The sequence below is a fragment of the Oncorhynchus mykiss genome, chromosome 3, assembly GCF_013265735.2.
Source record: "Oncorhynchus mykiss isolate Arlee chromosome 3, USDA_OmykA_1.1, whole genome shotgun sequence".
Lineage (NCBI taxonomy): Eukaryota > Metazoa > Chordata > Actinopteri > Salmoniformes > Salmonidae > Oncorhynchus > Oncorhynchus mykiss.
In genome coordinates this window covers 59,861,862-59,876,683 of record NC_048567.1, presented here as the reverse complement: position 1 = coordinate 59,876,683, position 14,822 = coordinate 59,861,862, and the positions used below count along the sequence as shown (strand labels likewise).

Sequence of the window (14,822 nt, the reverse complement as noted above, 5' to 3'; positions counted from 1 at the left end):
CTCCCAAATAGCACCCTATTGCCTAGTACCCCAGGGTCCATAGGGTGCTGGTCAAAAGTAGTGCATTAAATAGGGAATAGGGTGACATTTGTAATGAAGCCCCAGTCTTCGGTAATGATAGCGAGTCCAAAACAGAATATACATTTTTAAAAGTGAGATTTTCACTGGACAGTTACTTTAACACAGGAGCAACATAACGTGGATATAATTGCAACATAATTGCAATGCACTCAATAAACATAACTCAGGAACTGGTACGCAGGTACAGAGAACACAGTATGAATTCAGACAAAAACAAACAGGGAAACGGACAGGTTATGTACGACTGCAGAGTACTGCAGACTAAATGCAGGGAAAGGAACAATGTTAAAGTATTGTGTACGTATACAGACATAGCTTACAGGTTAAAAACAGGCTACACTTTAAAAAAATGGTTCCAAAAGGGTTCTTCGGCTGTCCCCATAGGAGAACCCTTTTTTGTTCCAGGTAGAACTGTTTTGGATTCCATGTAGAACCCTCTGTGGAAAGGGTTCTACATGGAACCCAATAGGGTTCTACCTGGAACCAAAAGGGTTCTCCCTGAAAACAAAAGGGTTCTTCAAAGGGTTCGACTATGGGGACAGCCATGATGAAGTAAAAGGCTAAAGTGTCTGTGTCTGTACATACACCTTTTCATTCTGTTCCATGCAAAACCAGCACGTGGATACCATTATCAGATTCTGCTGGGGGCTTGGCAAGCATGGTCCCAGATCGGTTTGTGCTGTCTTGCCAACTCATATGGCCGACCAAATAGATCTGGGACCAGGCTGGTTAGACCTCCTGGTGCTAAAACTAGACATACAAAATATTACACATACAGCTTCCCAAGAACAGGTCAGGTGCCAATCAGTCAATCACCATTCAGAAAGATCACTGATAATCTCCTAAATTGGAACGCAGTGGCTGTAAGCAACATGCCATAGTATATATGACATCAGAGATCAGGGTCTCCGCTTCACAGCTCTGTATGGATTTTGAACTTGAGCACCAAGAGCGACAAGAAGCTGCCCTCATCCCTCCCGCTACTTGGGCAATTTTTGCACATTTGACCATTGTGTCATAGTAATCTCTTATGCACTCTGGACATTGGTAGTACCCAACTCCCGAAAGATCATCAGGTCATTAATGGCCTGGTACTCAGGGCTGTATTGTCCCTCCATCAGGTCCTAACAGTCTGGTACTCAGGGCTGTATTGTCCCTCCATCAGGTCCTAACAGTCTGGTACTCAGGGCTGTATTGTCCCTCCATCAGGTCCTAACAGTCTGGTACTCAGGGCTGTATTGTCCCTCCATCAGGTCGTAACAGCCTGGTACTCAGGTCTGTATTGTCCCTCCATCAGGTCCTAACAGTCTGGTACTCAGGGCTGTATTGTCCCTCCATCAGGTCATTAATGGCCTGGTCCTCAGGGCTGTATTGTCAATCCATCAGGTCCTAACAGTCTGGTACTCAGGGCTGTATTGTCCCTCCATCAGGTCCTAACAGCCTGGTACTCAGGGCTGTATTGTCTCTCTAACCACTCTGATGTCAATGCAAAATAATTAAAAAATCACATCAAACACTTATCATCAAAACAGTATGTGCTTTTAAAACTCACCTCACTGTGATTGATCAATTTGAAGGAAGAAGTTCAAAACAAGTTGAAACTGAGTGGAAAACATGGTTGATGTGTATGTTGTTTTAAAGCCTTAACATAATGAAATGGGCAGAGCTTTCTAAGGTGATGATTCATTCAAAATGCCCATTTGCATAGGCCTATACTGTAGATGAGGCCAAGCCCATATAAAACGATGATTGTGCCGTTCGACAATACAAAACCTACCGCATACTATTCACAGCAGAAAAACTAAGAAAATCTGATTTAAAATGTCTGTGGTACAAATTTGGTCGAGACTATACTCCAAAATTGACTGTAGACTGTATTGTTATCCATACTGGATGGACTGGTTACCTTATACTACGCTCCAAAAATGATATCCATGAGTCAGGGAGCGAAGGTAGGCCTGTAGGCCTAGACAATGCTATTGGTTCATTTATTGTGCTGGGTGGCTTACAGAGTAAGCCTACAATTATAGTACATTTGTATTTGATTTTGAATAACCTAGTAATACAGCATTATTTATATTTTCATAATTAATAGGTAAACACATTACCTTTAGCTACAGAATATCTCACCATCATGCATTTCCATCTCCTCCCCTCCTTCATTCCTTTCTCATGCTCAAACATGTTGATGTTCGACAGATTTCACTTGATTTCCCAAATGAAACACTGGCATGAACAGAGAGAGAGAGAACAGCGAGAGGCTGCATGCTCTCACACAGTGGTTGATCTGTGGAGTGAAATAATCAGAGTAGCTTACAGCACCCGCATGAGTGAGAAAAACAACCCAGCTGAAAAGTGGCTTCCATCAGCTATTAGATGGATGACATGTATTTTTTACTCTGCCCCTGTTCCTACCCATTTGATAATGGGCCATTCTAAATCAAAACGAATTTAACATAGACAAGATTAAAATTGAGAATAGTCTAATGGGTGAAAATATGAGCATTTGATGAGAGAAAAGCATGTGCAATAGCCTATAGTCTCATCATGTAGCCCATATATGTTTGATTTCTAAGACATTTTATGGTTTGTCTCATTCACAACAAAAGTTGCCAAATAACTCTAAATCTAGCGTATATGACCAGTTTCAAATTATCACTTTATGCTCAACATATCCACTTCATATATGCTCGCACTCGCTCTGGACTGGGAAAAATGTCCTTACTATTTTATTCTGCTATGTTAAATTATATTCTTCTTACTATAAAATCATATAATATAAAAAATGGCATGGGACATACAGTACCTTCGTATTCAGACCTCTTGACATTTTCCACATTTTGTTACATTACAGCTTTATTCTAAAATGTATTAAATGACAAAGTAGAAACTGTATTTTTTTTTTTTCAAATGTACTAAAAATAAAAAACGGAAATATCACATTTACATAACTATTCAGACCCTTTACTCAGTACTTTGTTGAAGCACCTTTGGCAGTGATTACAGCCTCGAGTCTTCGTGGGTATGACGCTACAAGCTTGGCACACCTGTATTTGGGGAGTTTCATCCCTTTCTTCTCTGCAGATCCTCTCAAGCTCTGTCAGGATGGATGGGGAGCGTCACTGCACAGACATTTTCAGGTCTCTCCAGAGATGTTCGATCGGGTTCAAGTCTGGGCTCTGGCGTGGCCACTCAAGGAAATTCAGAGACTTGTCCCAAAGCCACTCCTGCATTATCTTGGCTGTGTGCTTAGGGTTCTTGTCTTGTTGGAAGGTGAATCTCCACCCCAGTCTGAGGTCCTGATCGCTCTGGAGCAGGTTTTCATCAAGGATCTCTCTGTACTTTGCTCCGTTCATATTTCTCTCGATCCTGACTTAGTCTCCCAGTCCCTGCCACTGAAATACATCTCCACAGCATGATGCTGCCCCCACCGTGCTTCACCGTAGGGATGGTGCCAGGTTTCCTGCAGACGTTACGCTTGGCATTCAGGCCAAAGAGTTCAATATTGTTTTCATCAGACCAGAGAATCTTGTTTCTCATGTTCTGAGAATCTTTAGGTGTCTTTTGGCAAAGCAGGCTGCCATGTGCCCTTTACTGAGGAGTGGCATCCATCTGGCCACTCTACCATAAGGGCCTGATTGGTGGAGTGCTGCAGAGATGGTTGTCATTCTGGAAGGTTCTCCCATCTCCACAAAGGAACTCTAGAGTTCTGTCAGAGCAACCATCAGGTTCTTGGTCACCTCCCTGACCAAGCCCCTTCTCCCCCGATTGCTCAGTTTGGCCGGGTGGCCAGCTCTAGGAAGTTTTGGTGGTTCCAAACTTCTTCCATTTAAGAATGATGGAGGCCACTGTGTTATTGGGGACCTTCAATGCTGTATTTTGTTACCCTTCCCCAGATCTGTGCCTCAACTCAATTCTGTCTTGGAGCTCTACAGACAATTCCTTCATCCTCATGGCTTGGTTTTTGCTCTATCAACTGTGGGAGCTTAAATAAACAGGTGTTTGCCTTCCCAATAATGTCCAATTAATTTAATTTACCACCAGTGGACTCCAATCAAGTTGTAGAAGCATCTCAAGGATGCACCTGAGATGTCACAATGTTTCTTTATACCTGCCTAAAAAATATAATGGATGTATTGTAATGGTTCATATTAAAATGATTTATTTGACTTTTTAAAATGTAGTTGTTCCAAGGCATGCATTAGCAGCTTGTATGTGCTTATATGCGTGGATGCCTGGAGATGCTAAATGTGTTCATGTTAATTAACGGTAATTTACCGTGAGACCAGCAGTCTTTTGCATGCCACAGCCCAACTCATGACTCCATTCTATGCGCACCAAAATTACAATCTGCTTCTCTGAATTACCTTGTGAAAGCCTAACACTGTAAGATTATACTTTAGCACTTAGCTGGTCATGTTGACAATAGAATAAGTTTTCAAATTATGACCACCTGACACATATTGCGATTTATAATGGATCGTTTTTGGATTGCGTAAACAACAACAGTAATTGTGTAAAGGCAGGGGCTGTGTACCACACAAAACAACTACAAGTGTTCTTGCTCTGGTTCCTCAACTAGGAGAGCTCAAAAAAGGACCTTCTAGTTGAATACTTCTTTGAGTCATAAAAGTGCAATGAAATGACTTAGAAACTGTGCACACATTGGAGAGGTGTGTGGCCACGTGGAAACAACAGTTATACCTCTCACTCAAACCCTTGTCATTGTTTTGTTTTATGTTGCACCTACCCCAAATTTTCCAAGAATATTTGTATCATGTTATCTAGATAATTTTCAGATTTAGTTATCAACAAATATGGTAACAAGTACAGTAAATGTAAAATGTACATCAAATCAACAGTATAATGTGTCAGGTCAACTGTTGTGTCCTCACCTTTAGTCTAATAATTTTCCCAAAATGTCCAAACTATTCCCTTTAAATTGCTACCATGGTTATTCCTATGTTTTCCATGTTTCTTCTGTAAGAAACATTTACATTTAGCTTGATCCGTATAGGCCAAATCCCACGAGTTAAGGGGTTAACATGTTATTGCATTTCAGCCAAATGAAAATAGTTTGGAGAAATAAACTGACAAAGAGTAGCAGAAAGCACAGAGCTATAGCTGAGTTAGGTCAACCACGTCTTCCTCTCTCTATAAGTGTGAAGAGATTTTCATTCAAATCTGTCAGTATAGCAGCACAGTAAAAACCCATTAGCTTTACATCTAGACAGACACAGTTGATTTGAAAAGATCAAAACAACTCGGTTTTATTCTCATTAAACTGACGCTAACATTTGGTTCACACGTTACAGACATTCATTTAGTACTTATTTCATTGTAGTCATTTTCTAGCAGAGCTTCTGACTTTACACACAGTCACTGACTGTCAGGATTTCACTGAAGTTAGGCTGAGTAACAGTACAGTATGTACTGTCTGAAAAGAGGAAATTGAGTAAAAATGTATAAAGTTCTATCGACCCATGGTTATGTGTACTGTAAACTGTCCTTGTTTGGCTCCACACGTCCAGAGACAACACAAACATTTGCAGTCAACCACAACAAACTACGTCTAGAACAAAGGAGAGTGTCTGACTGTTACAGTTTGAAACACAGATGTGAAGACAAAGTTGGAAATATAGTATATGTGCAGCAGGCCTGGAACGCTGGTGATTTATTTGATTCTTTAAGCCAAACTCTACTTTAAGCAATGTTCAATTGGTCGGCAAACTGATACATAAATGGAGAGAACACATAAAAAGAGGGGATGGAGAGAGAGATCTCAGAGTGTCAGACAGAGGAGACACAGCGACAGATAGCCTACGGGATACCCATCTCAGACCATGCACACATACCTGTGAGGTTCTTCAGTCCCAGCTGGCGCAGGCCAAAGTTCCCATCTCTGCGGTAGTTGAGGAAGATCGCCAGAGCGTAGCGGTCTTCATACATCTTAGTTCCTCTGATGATCCTCAGGTTCTCCAGCGGCAGGTAGTCAAACTGGTTCAGAGCCACCAGCACATAGCCTGTCACCTCACGGATAGACTGGAAGAGAAGAGAGGTGACAGAGAGAACATCAGACACAGCACGAAACAGGAGATACTGTAGGGAGACAAACAGACATACACTAAAATCTGGACACTGACTGTAGATTTACACTACATGGCCAAAAGTACATGGATACCCCTTCAAATTAGTGGATTCGGCTATTTCAGCCACACCCGTTGATGACAGGTGTATAAAATTGAGCACACAGACATGCAATCTCCATAGACAAAACATTGGCAGTAGAATGGCCTTACTGAAGAGCTGTGACATTCAATGTGACACTGTCATTGGATGCCACCTTTCCAACAAGTCAGTTCGTCAAATTTCTGCCCTGCTAGAGCTGTCCCAGTCAACTGTAAGTGCTGTATTGTGAAGTGGAAACGTCTAGGAGCAACAACGGCTCATGCGAAGTGGTAGGCCACACAAGCTCACAGAACGCGACCGCCGAGTGCTGAAGCGTGTAGCATGTAAGAATTGTCTGTCCGCGGTTGCAACACTCATTACTGAGTTCCAAACTGTCTCTGGAAGCAACGTCAGCACAAGAACTGTTCGTCGGGAGCTTCATGAAATGGTTTTCCATGGCCGAGGTGACGCACACATGCCTAAGATCACCGTGCGCAATGTCAATACAACGTTGGTTGTAGGTGTGTAAAGCCCACCACCATTGGACTCAGTGGAAACGTGTTCTCTGAAGTGATGAATCCCACTTCACCATCTGGCAGTCGAACAGACAAAACTGGGTTTGGCGGATGCCAGGAGAACACTACCAGCCAGAAAGCATAGTGCAAACTGTAAACTTTGGTGGAGGAGGAATAATGGTCTGGGGCTGTTTTTAACGGTGTAACGCTACAGCCTACAATGACATTCTAGACGATTCTGTGCTTTCAACTTTGTGGCAACAGTTGGCGGAAGGCCCTTTCCTATTTCAGCATGACAATGCCCCTGTGCACAAAGCGAGGTCCATACAGAAATGGATGGTCGAAATCGGTGTGGAAGAACTTCACTGGCCTGCACAGAGCCCTGACCTCAACCCCATCAAACACCTTTGGGATGAATTAGAACGCTGACTGCGAGCCAGGCCTAATCGTCCAACATCAGTCCCCGACTTCACTAATGCTCTTGTGGCTGAATGGAAGCAAGTCCCTGCAGAAATGTTCAACATCAAGTGGAAAGCCATCCCAGAAGGGTGGAGGCTGTTATAGCAACAAAGGGGGATCCAACTCCATATTAATGCACATGATTTTGGAAAAAGATCGACGAGTAGGGAGGTGTCCATATACTTTTGGCCATGTAATGTAGCTTGGTCCCAGGTCTGTTTTGTCCTGATCTGTTCATGCCATCTTCCCAACTCCTATGGTTTTCATCAATGACAACAACCACAGGAGTTGGCAAGACAAAACAACTAGATCTGGGATCAGGCTAAAATAGACACAGAGTAGCTTTGAAAACGGATTCATCAGAAGGTCATTTTCACCTACCCAATTAGTCACGATGCAACTGTGTGAGTAAGATACCGATATAGGTCAAGGAAGACTTTGGTAAAACTTTCTGCTCCAAGTTTGTGTGTGCTCCAAGTTTGTGTCTGCTCCACTCAGTAGCAGGGTGAAGCGGAAGGACAGCCATCAACATTAACACCACCATCACTTCACACTTAAATTACATTTAGAAAGGATAATGACCGCTGAGACTTTGCAAACCCACCCAGCCAGAGCTAATATGAATCAAAGTGACATGACCGTCCTCCCCTCATCCCCCCACCCCTGTCATGGTGGCTGTCCTTAGAGGTCACGGACTGAAAGAGGCTGCCTCCGAATTGGCACCCTTTTGCCTATTATAGTGCACTACTTTTGACCTGAGCCAGTAAACTACACAGGGAATAGGGAGTCATTTGGGATGCTGAGAGAGGCCTGTCACAACTCTAACGCCAACAGTGACAGTAATGACATCAACAGGCCTCCGCTGCACGCTACGTTATGCACCCACACACGTCTGCCACCTCCACTGCTGCTGCTGCTGCTGCTGCCACCACTGCTCAGGCTCAGACCCCCGTCACTGACAGCTGTCGTCAGCCCAGGCCTGGCCCAGAAGTGGCAGAAGCAGTCATGGTTCTGTCATGATTGACTCCAGTTACTTAATGAAGGGTTTCCCAAACATAGTCCTGCCCCCCTGGGTGCATATTTCGTTCCCCCCCTAGCTCTACACGACCTCGTTTGGGGAACCCTGGCTTAATGGATATGAACAATGGTTTTGGTTTTTGACCAAAAACATTTGAACGTTTTTCACGCAGTGCTTAGAGAGTCACGTCACCTGCGTCCTAAATGGCACCTTATTCTCTATGGGCCTGGTCAAAAGTAGGGGATCGGATCTCATTTCGGATGCAGTCAGAATCCTTGTTAGTCATATCTTTAGTAGCTAACAAACTCCATCTAGGTAGGAACACCAGGTCTTACACTGCATTCCCATGGCACCCTATTCCCTATTTAGTGCACTACTTTTGGCCAGGACGTCATAGGGCACTATAGAGGGAATAGAGTGCCATTTGGGACACCATATTTATTATATTTCAGGTAGAGAGCTGCAGGAGCAGGGAGGCAGTACAGACAGAGAGAGTGCCTAAGGACTGAAGGTGTCAACAGGTGTGTGTGTGTGTGTGTGTGTGTGTGTGTGTGTGTGTGTGTGTGTGTGTGTGTGTGTGTGTGTGTGTGCGTGCGTGCGTGCGTGCGTGCGTGTGCGTGTGTGTGTGTGTCTGTGTGATGCTTAATAGGGCCGATAGAGAGAGCGATAACTACACTGGAACACCGGAATGAGGGAGGAGGTCCCAGGGGATACTGGCTCCTTTCATCCTTTTCTCTCCATCTCATCTCTCTCCCTCTCTCTCCCTCTCTCTCTCTCTCTCTCTCCCTCTCTCTCTCTCTCTCTCTCTCTCTCTCTCTCCCTCTCTCTCTCTCTCTCTCTCTCTCTCTCTCTCTCTCTCTCTCTCCCTCTCCTTCTCCCTCTCTCTCCCTCTCTCCGCATGGTTGTTGACAGACAACTCCCTAAGCATGAAACCTGTGCACACCCAATCAGACAGAAGTCTGATAGGCCAAGGACAGAGGGCTGGGGCTGACTCTCTCATGTACAGACAGACAGAGAGACACAGACACAGACACAGACACATTGCACCACGCTGGGGTCTTGGAGGTCAACCTCCTCATCTTCTAATGACCCTGGGGCTCCAGCTGAGACTGTTTGGGGACCAGCAAGGGTCTGAGAACAGTGACCCTGCTATGGGCACAGTGGCTCCTTCATACCCCCCTCCCTCCCTGCCTGTCAATGTGTGTGTGTGCATATGTGCATGTGTCTATTGGTGTGTGTGTGTCCTCAAAGTGCGTACTCACTGCCAGACAACACATCAACCAGGAACAAATAGTTCTTCCTGTACCAGTTACCTAGCAACCTCCAAAACCTGCTACCAGCATAAAAAATCATTGAGAAAAATGAATAGATAAATAAATAGAGAAAACACAACTCATTTAATTAAAGGATTAAACCTTGCCTTGTTGATATTTGTTTTCAGGGCTCCTTTCTGTGCCTTTGTTCACTTTAAAAGACTGCTTAACTCCCTCTCTCCCTCGCTAATTTGTTATTTTCCAGCCACCAAATCGATACTTCCCACAGTGCAGGCTGGCGCAAAGGGAGAGATGGCAGGTACACACCGTTCTTATAACTTCAGATTGTTCACTCAATAGAGTGCATGAATAAAAACAAACCACTTGTAGTGATGAAGGGCTGGAGGGAGAGCCAATGGCATAGCATCAATATGTGGTTAGTTTCATTAACGGCTGGTGAAGAGAAAACACCCACAATACTACAACAATACTACAGAAATACTACAAGACCACAACAATACTATCCCAAGTGGATTGCTTTTTCTATGGACTCTCTGTGAGAGTGGAACGGGAATGAGTTTTGGGACATGTGTTTCATATTATCAAAGGTCAACTTAATGTATTGCTCTATTTAACTGCCCTGTAATTAGGAAGGTAAATTACCTGTTAAATATAAAGCATGCCCTGGTTTTCTTTTACAGCCGAAATACCATGGGGGCTCTCTATCTCCATCTCCATCTCCATCTCCACCTCCATCTCTATCTCCACCTCCACCTCCACCTCCATCTCCATCTCCATCTCCATCTCCACCTCCACCTCCATCTCCATCTCCACCTCCACCTCCACCTCCATCTCCATCTCTATCTCTATCTCCACCTCCATCTCCATCTCCACCTCCATCTCTATCTCCATCTCCATCTCCATCTCCTCAGATGGATAGGTTAGAGGTGTATCAAGACTTGACTTTCATGCATACAGAGACACATCACACATGGAGAGGAAGAGAGGAGGGGAGGAGATAAGAAGAGAGAATGAGGGAGAGGAGAGAAGGGGGGTGAGAGGCGAGGAGGGAACAGAATATCACCCACTCCAGGCCACAGAGTAAATTTGTTAATAAGTGTTATAGGATGGTCCGGCATACTAACAAAGGTATACAGTGTGTACAGAGAGAGAGAGAGAGAGATAGAGAGAGAGAGAGAGAGAGAGAGAGAGAGATAGAGAGAAGGCGAGAGGGAGAGGAAGAAAGAGAGCACATACATCATGCTGATGAAGGAGGCTGAGATGATTAGATAGAAACAGCTGAATATCCTGAATATCCATGGACTACTAGCTACGTCACAGTTCTGGAAAAGAGAACAAAAGAGAACAGAACAGGGAAGATTCAGTAGATTAAGTGGGATTTCTTCTTCCCTCCTCTACCGTCCCTCCCAACGCTCACTCAGGCGTTTGAGAGCGGAAGTGTGCCAGGCAGCGGAACAAAACCTTCACTTCAGTCTCCGAGACGTGTCTGGCTTTGAAATGGAGTCCTTCAAACCTCAACTTCTAAAGGAGGGGGAGGGGTGATATAGAAACAGGAGGGAATGGGGCAAGGAGAGAGAGAGAGCAATGGATGGAGAGGGAGATTAGGGATAGAGAAAGAGAGAGGGGGAGGGAGGGAGTTAGAACAAGAAGAGAGAGAAACAGAGAGAGGGAAGTAGAGCAAGGAGAGAGAATGAGAAGGGAATGAGGAAAGAGAGAGGAGAAATAGAGAAAGACAGTGATAGTGAGGAGGGAGGAGGGGGAACGAGGAGAGAGAGGAGAGCAGTCAAGTGGATCAGAGAGGGTCCCTGCACTGTACAAAATATTGTGCTAGTTCTAATTAGAAAATTGAGGCAACAATTGCATCAGCTTTTTGAGTATTTCCAACATGAGTGATTCTTAAGTATAATATGCTTAACTTTGGATTTTTCACAAACACTAGTATAATAAGTTCAGGATATAAAAAAAAGGCTTGAATCCAACTTAATTTGATCAATTCCAAACTGTTATTATTCGCTAGATCTTTTTGATTAGTTACTTGCAGTAATTCTGTCTTATTGTTGAACATTTATGTTTTTGAGTATTATCCATTTGAACCTAAAGATAGTTCTCATTTCACTAGTAAAGTAGATTTGCAAGGATTATAGGACGCTTCATTTGCCACTGTCACTAAGTGTTGTGCACATTATATTATTGATGGTGGGAATGGGTGATCTCATCTTTGAATGTCAATTTGCCCGACAGTTTTGATATACGTTCATCATGATCCGTTACACCTCATAGCACAACAAACTGTTTAATACTAATATAGAAATATATTTCTCTTTCTTCAAACATGCATACAACATTGCGTTATTGTATCTTTTCTTAGCAACAATCCTCAAAAAACTGAGACAAAAAAATTCAAGTTTAGAGAAAATATTATGAAAATGTAATAAATTAAACACAATTTCCCTTGTAGTTGTTTTTACATGCAAATAATTATTCAGATTGTGCAGTATATTAAATTGAATTTACAATTTCGAATGTCATGCTTTTTGAACTCATCAACATTAAGTAAGGTATTCAAATATTGAACTAAAACCAGAAAAAAAAAAACACATTTTTATGTGAAAATCATAGATTCTTTAGGGTAATATTTGGGCAACTCCATGGTAACTGAATTATACTTAGATAGATTTTTCACTTTGAAATGTATACCAAACAAAAACCAATGAAGTTTAACAAACCATAGAACTTTAATACACTAGGATTACTTTTAACACGTTCATTGGAAGAACTGTGCAGATACTACATTTGGTTACAGAATAAAACAGAGGGAGATTTTACCAAACGTTTTCTACCATAGTTTAAATGTACTGTGTAAATTGGAACCAGTTCACGGAACAGAACTGAAAACCGGAAAATACAATTTTTCAAGGAACAAAATCAGAACCGGGACTGAAAGTGATTATTTTAAAAGCATGGGAACCGGTCAATAACATTATTTACGTTCCAGGAATGGTTTTCCAGTCCCACAAAATGTAACAAAGCACCTATGCAAAGCCCTCACTCTGTACCTCAGAAACATATTCCACTGTCTGCCTGCCAGCTGAAAATCTTTGCCAGTGTGTGTGTGTATGTGTAGGCTACCTGCCCCTCCCACTCTGAAGCATAGTCTACTGTAGGCTACTGACGTTACAAATGTCATTCAGAAATGAGGGAGAGAGCATTTTTATTATAGAAGAATCTATCAACTTTATCAATGCTCGTTAAAGATACTAGATACAGTTATCACGTTTCACATCGGATTTATTAACTACAAAAAGGTAAGAGGGGTTTATATTTGAATTCTGGTGCAACTCTGCACACACTAGCAACGTTAAGCCAACTCTCTGAAGTTCAACGACGTTCAAAGTTCCTTCATAGAAGCTGCTCCTCCGTAGGTATGATGCTGTAGCCTAATTCAGATAATGCATGTCATAACAACAAGATGCCAAGTGCTTCAAGCCTCCTCCTCCACCCATTCTTGCTCTATAACCACCCGGAAAATTTCAGTCGCATCTCGCGACCTGCACTTGTCTGTCAAGTGCATGTATATAGCTTGCCACTCCATAGCAAGCTGCTCTATCCACACTGATTGGTGCAGTAATTTAATGTCGAGCTAAATGTTAAAAATAAAAGAAAACTACTTTTTGGAGGTTCAAACTTTATTTTGCTGGTCGGAACAGTGGAACAAAACCCCTCAAAATAATGGATCTGTTAAGAACAAAACCCCTCAAAATAATGGATCTGTTAAGAACAAAACCCCTCAAAATAATGGATCTGTTAAGAACAAAACAATTGGAAAATTATTTTGGTTCCAACCCCTGATTCAAAGTATTCATTGTGCATTGAGTTGTATAGTTTGTTAAACTTAGAAGTTTGTTTGATATTAATTTTGAAGTGATAAATCTGAGTCGCAGCGTAATTCCGTTACCATGGAATTGCCCATTTACTAAGCCCCTCAATCATTTTTTACTGTGTGCATATTTTAATGCATAATTAAAACTCCACCTGTTCCAGCTCAGAGAGAGAGAGAGAGAGAGAGCGAGAGAGAGAGAGAGAGAGAGAGAGAGAGAGAGAGAGAGAGAGAGAGAGAGAGAGAGAGAGAGAGACAGAGACAGAGAGAGAGAGAGAGACAGAGAAAGAGACAGAACAAAAGAGAGAGAAACAGAGAGAAAGAGACAGAGAGAGAGAGAGAGGGAGATAGATGGGGAGAGAGAGAGAGAGAGAGAGAGAGAGAGAGAGAGAGAGAGAGAGAGAGAAAGAGATAGAGATAGAGCGAGAGAGAGAGAGAGAAAGAGAGAGAGAGAGAGAGAGAGAGAGAGAGAGAGGGAGAGAGAGGTAAGCAGGTACGAGTGTAATGACACCATAAGCATGTTGGGTAGACTGAACACACGTTAGCATGATTACCTCCAGCCCAATGTATGACCATTTTAGAGACACATATTTCCCTCAGATTACACAGATCCACAAAGAATTTCAAAACAAACCCAATTTTGATCAACAATTTTGATCAAAATATCTGCTGGGTGAAACACCACAGTCTGCATCACAGCAGCAAGATTTGTGACCTGTTGCCACAAGAAAAGGGCAACCAGTGAAGAACAAACACCATTGTAAATACAACCCTTATTTATGCTCATTTATTTTCCCTTGTGTACTTTAACCATTTGTACATTGTTACAACACTGTATATTATCTGTACATAATATGAAATTTGTAATGTCTTTATTGTTTTGAAACTTCTGTATGTGTAATGTGTATTGTTAATTTTATTGTCTATTTCACTTTTGTATATTATCTACATCACTTGCCTTGGCAATGTTAACACATGTTTCCCATGCCAATAAACCCCCTTGAATTGAATTGAATTGAGAGAGAGAGAGAGAGAGAGAGAGAGAGAGAGAGAGAGAGAGAGAGAGAGAGAGAGAGAGAGAGAGAGAGAGGGAGAGAGAGGTAAGCAGGTACGAGTGTAATGACACCATAAGCATGTTGGGTAGACTGAACACACGTTAGCATGATTACCTCTCATCTCCATAGATATTGAGCTGGTTGCGTGTGAGTGTGTCTTCATTTGTCTGCATGTGTATGCGTGCATGTGTGTGTGCGTGTGCTGAAGAGCTGGTGGAGACAAAGTCAGTGGATCTCACTCGGGCTTAGGGGCCTTGCATCAGTAAGCCCTTATCCCTACATTAACATATCCCTTCTCTTCTCACTAGCTCCACTACCTCTCCACTCCTATACGAGTATGACAACCAGATGGAAAACATGTCAGTGCAATATAAA

The 14,822-nt window shown here is 42.7% G+C and overlaps 1 protein-coding gene across 1 annotated transcript in view; it reads right to left on the bottom strand.

The window, feature by feature from the left end:
- erbb4b (erb-b2 receptor tyrosine kinase 4b) overlaps window positions 1-6,125 on the bottom strand; it is a 181,736-nt gene extending 175,611 nt beyond the window's left edge. The window contains exon 1 of the mRNA XM_036974796.1: window positions 5,937-6,125. Within this exon, the coding sequence (XP_036830691.1) occupies window positions 5,937-6,030 (94 nt within the window). The 5' untranslated portion in view covers window positions 6,031-6,125. The remainder of the gene's footprint in view (window positions 1-5,936) is intronic.
- Between the last annotated feature and the right edge of the window lie 8,697 nt (window positions 6,126-14,822).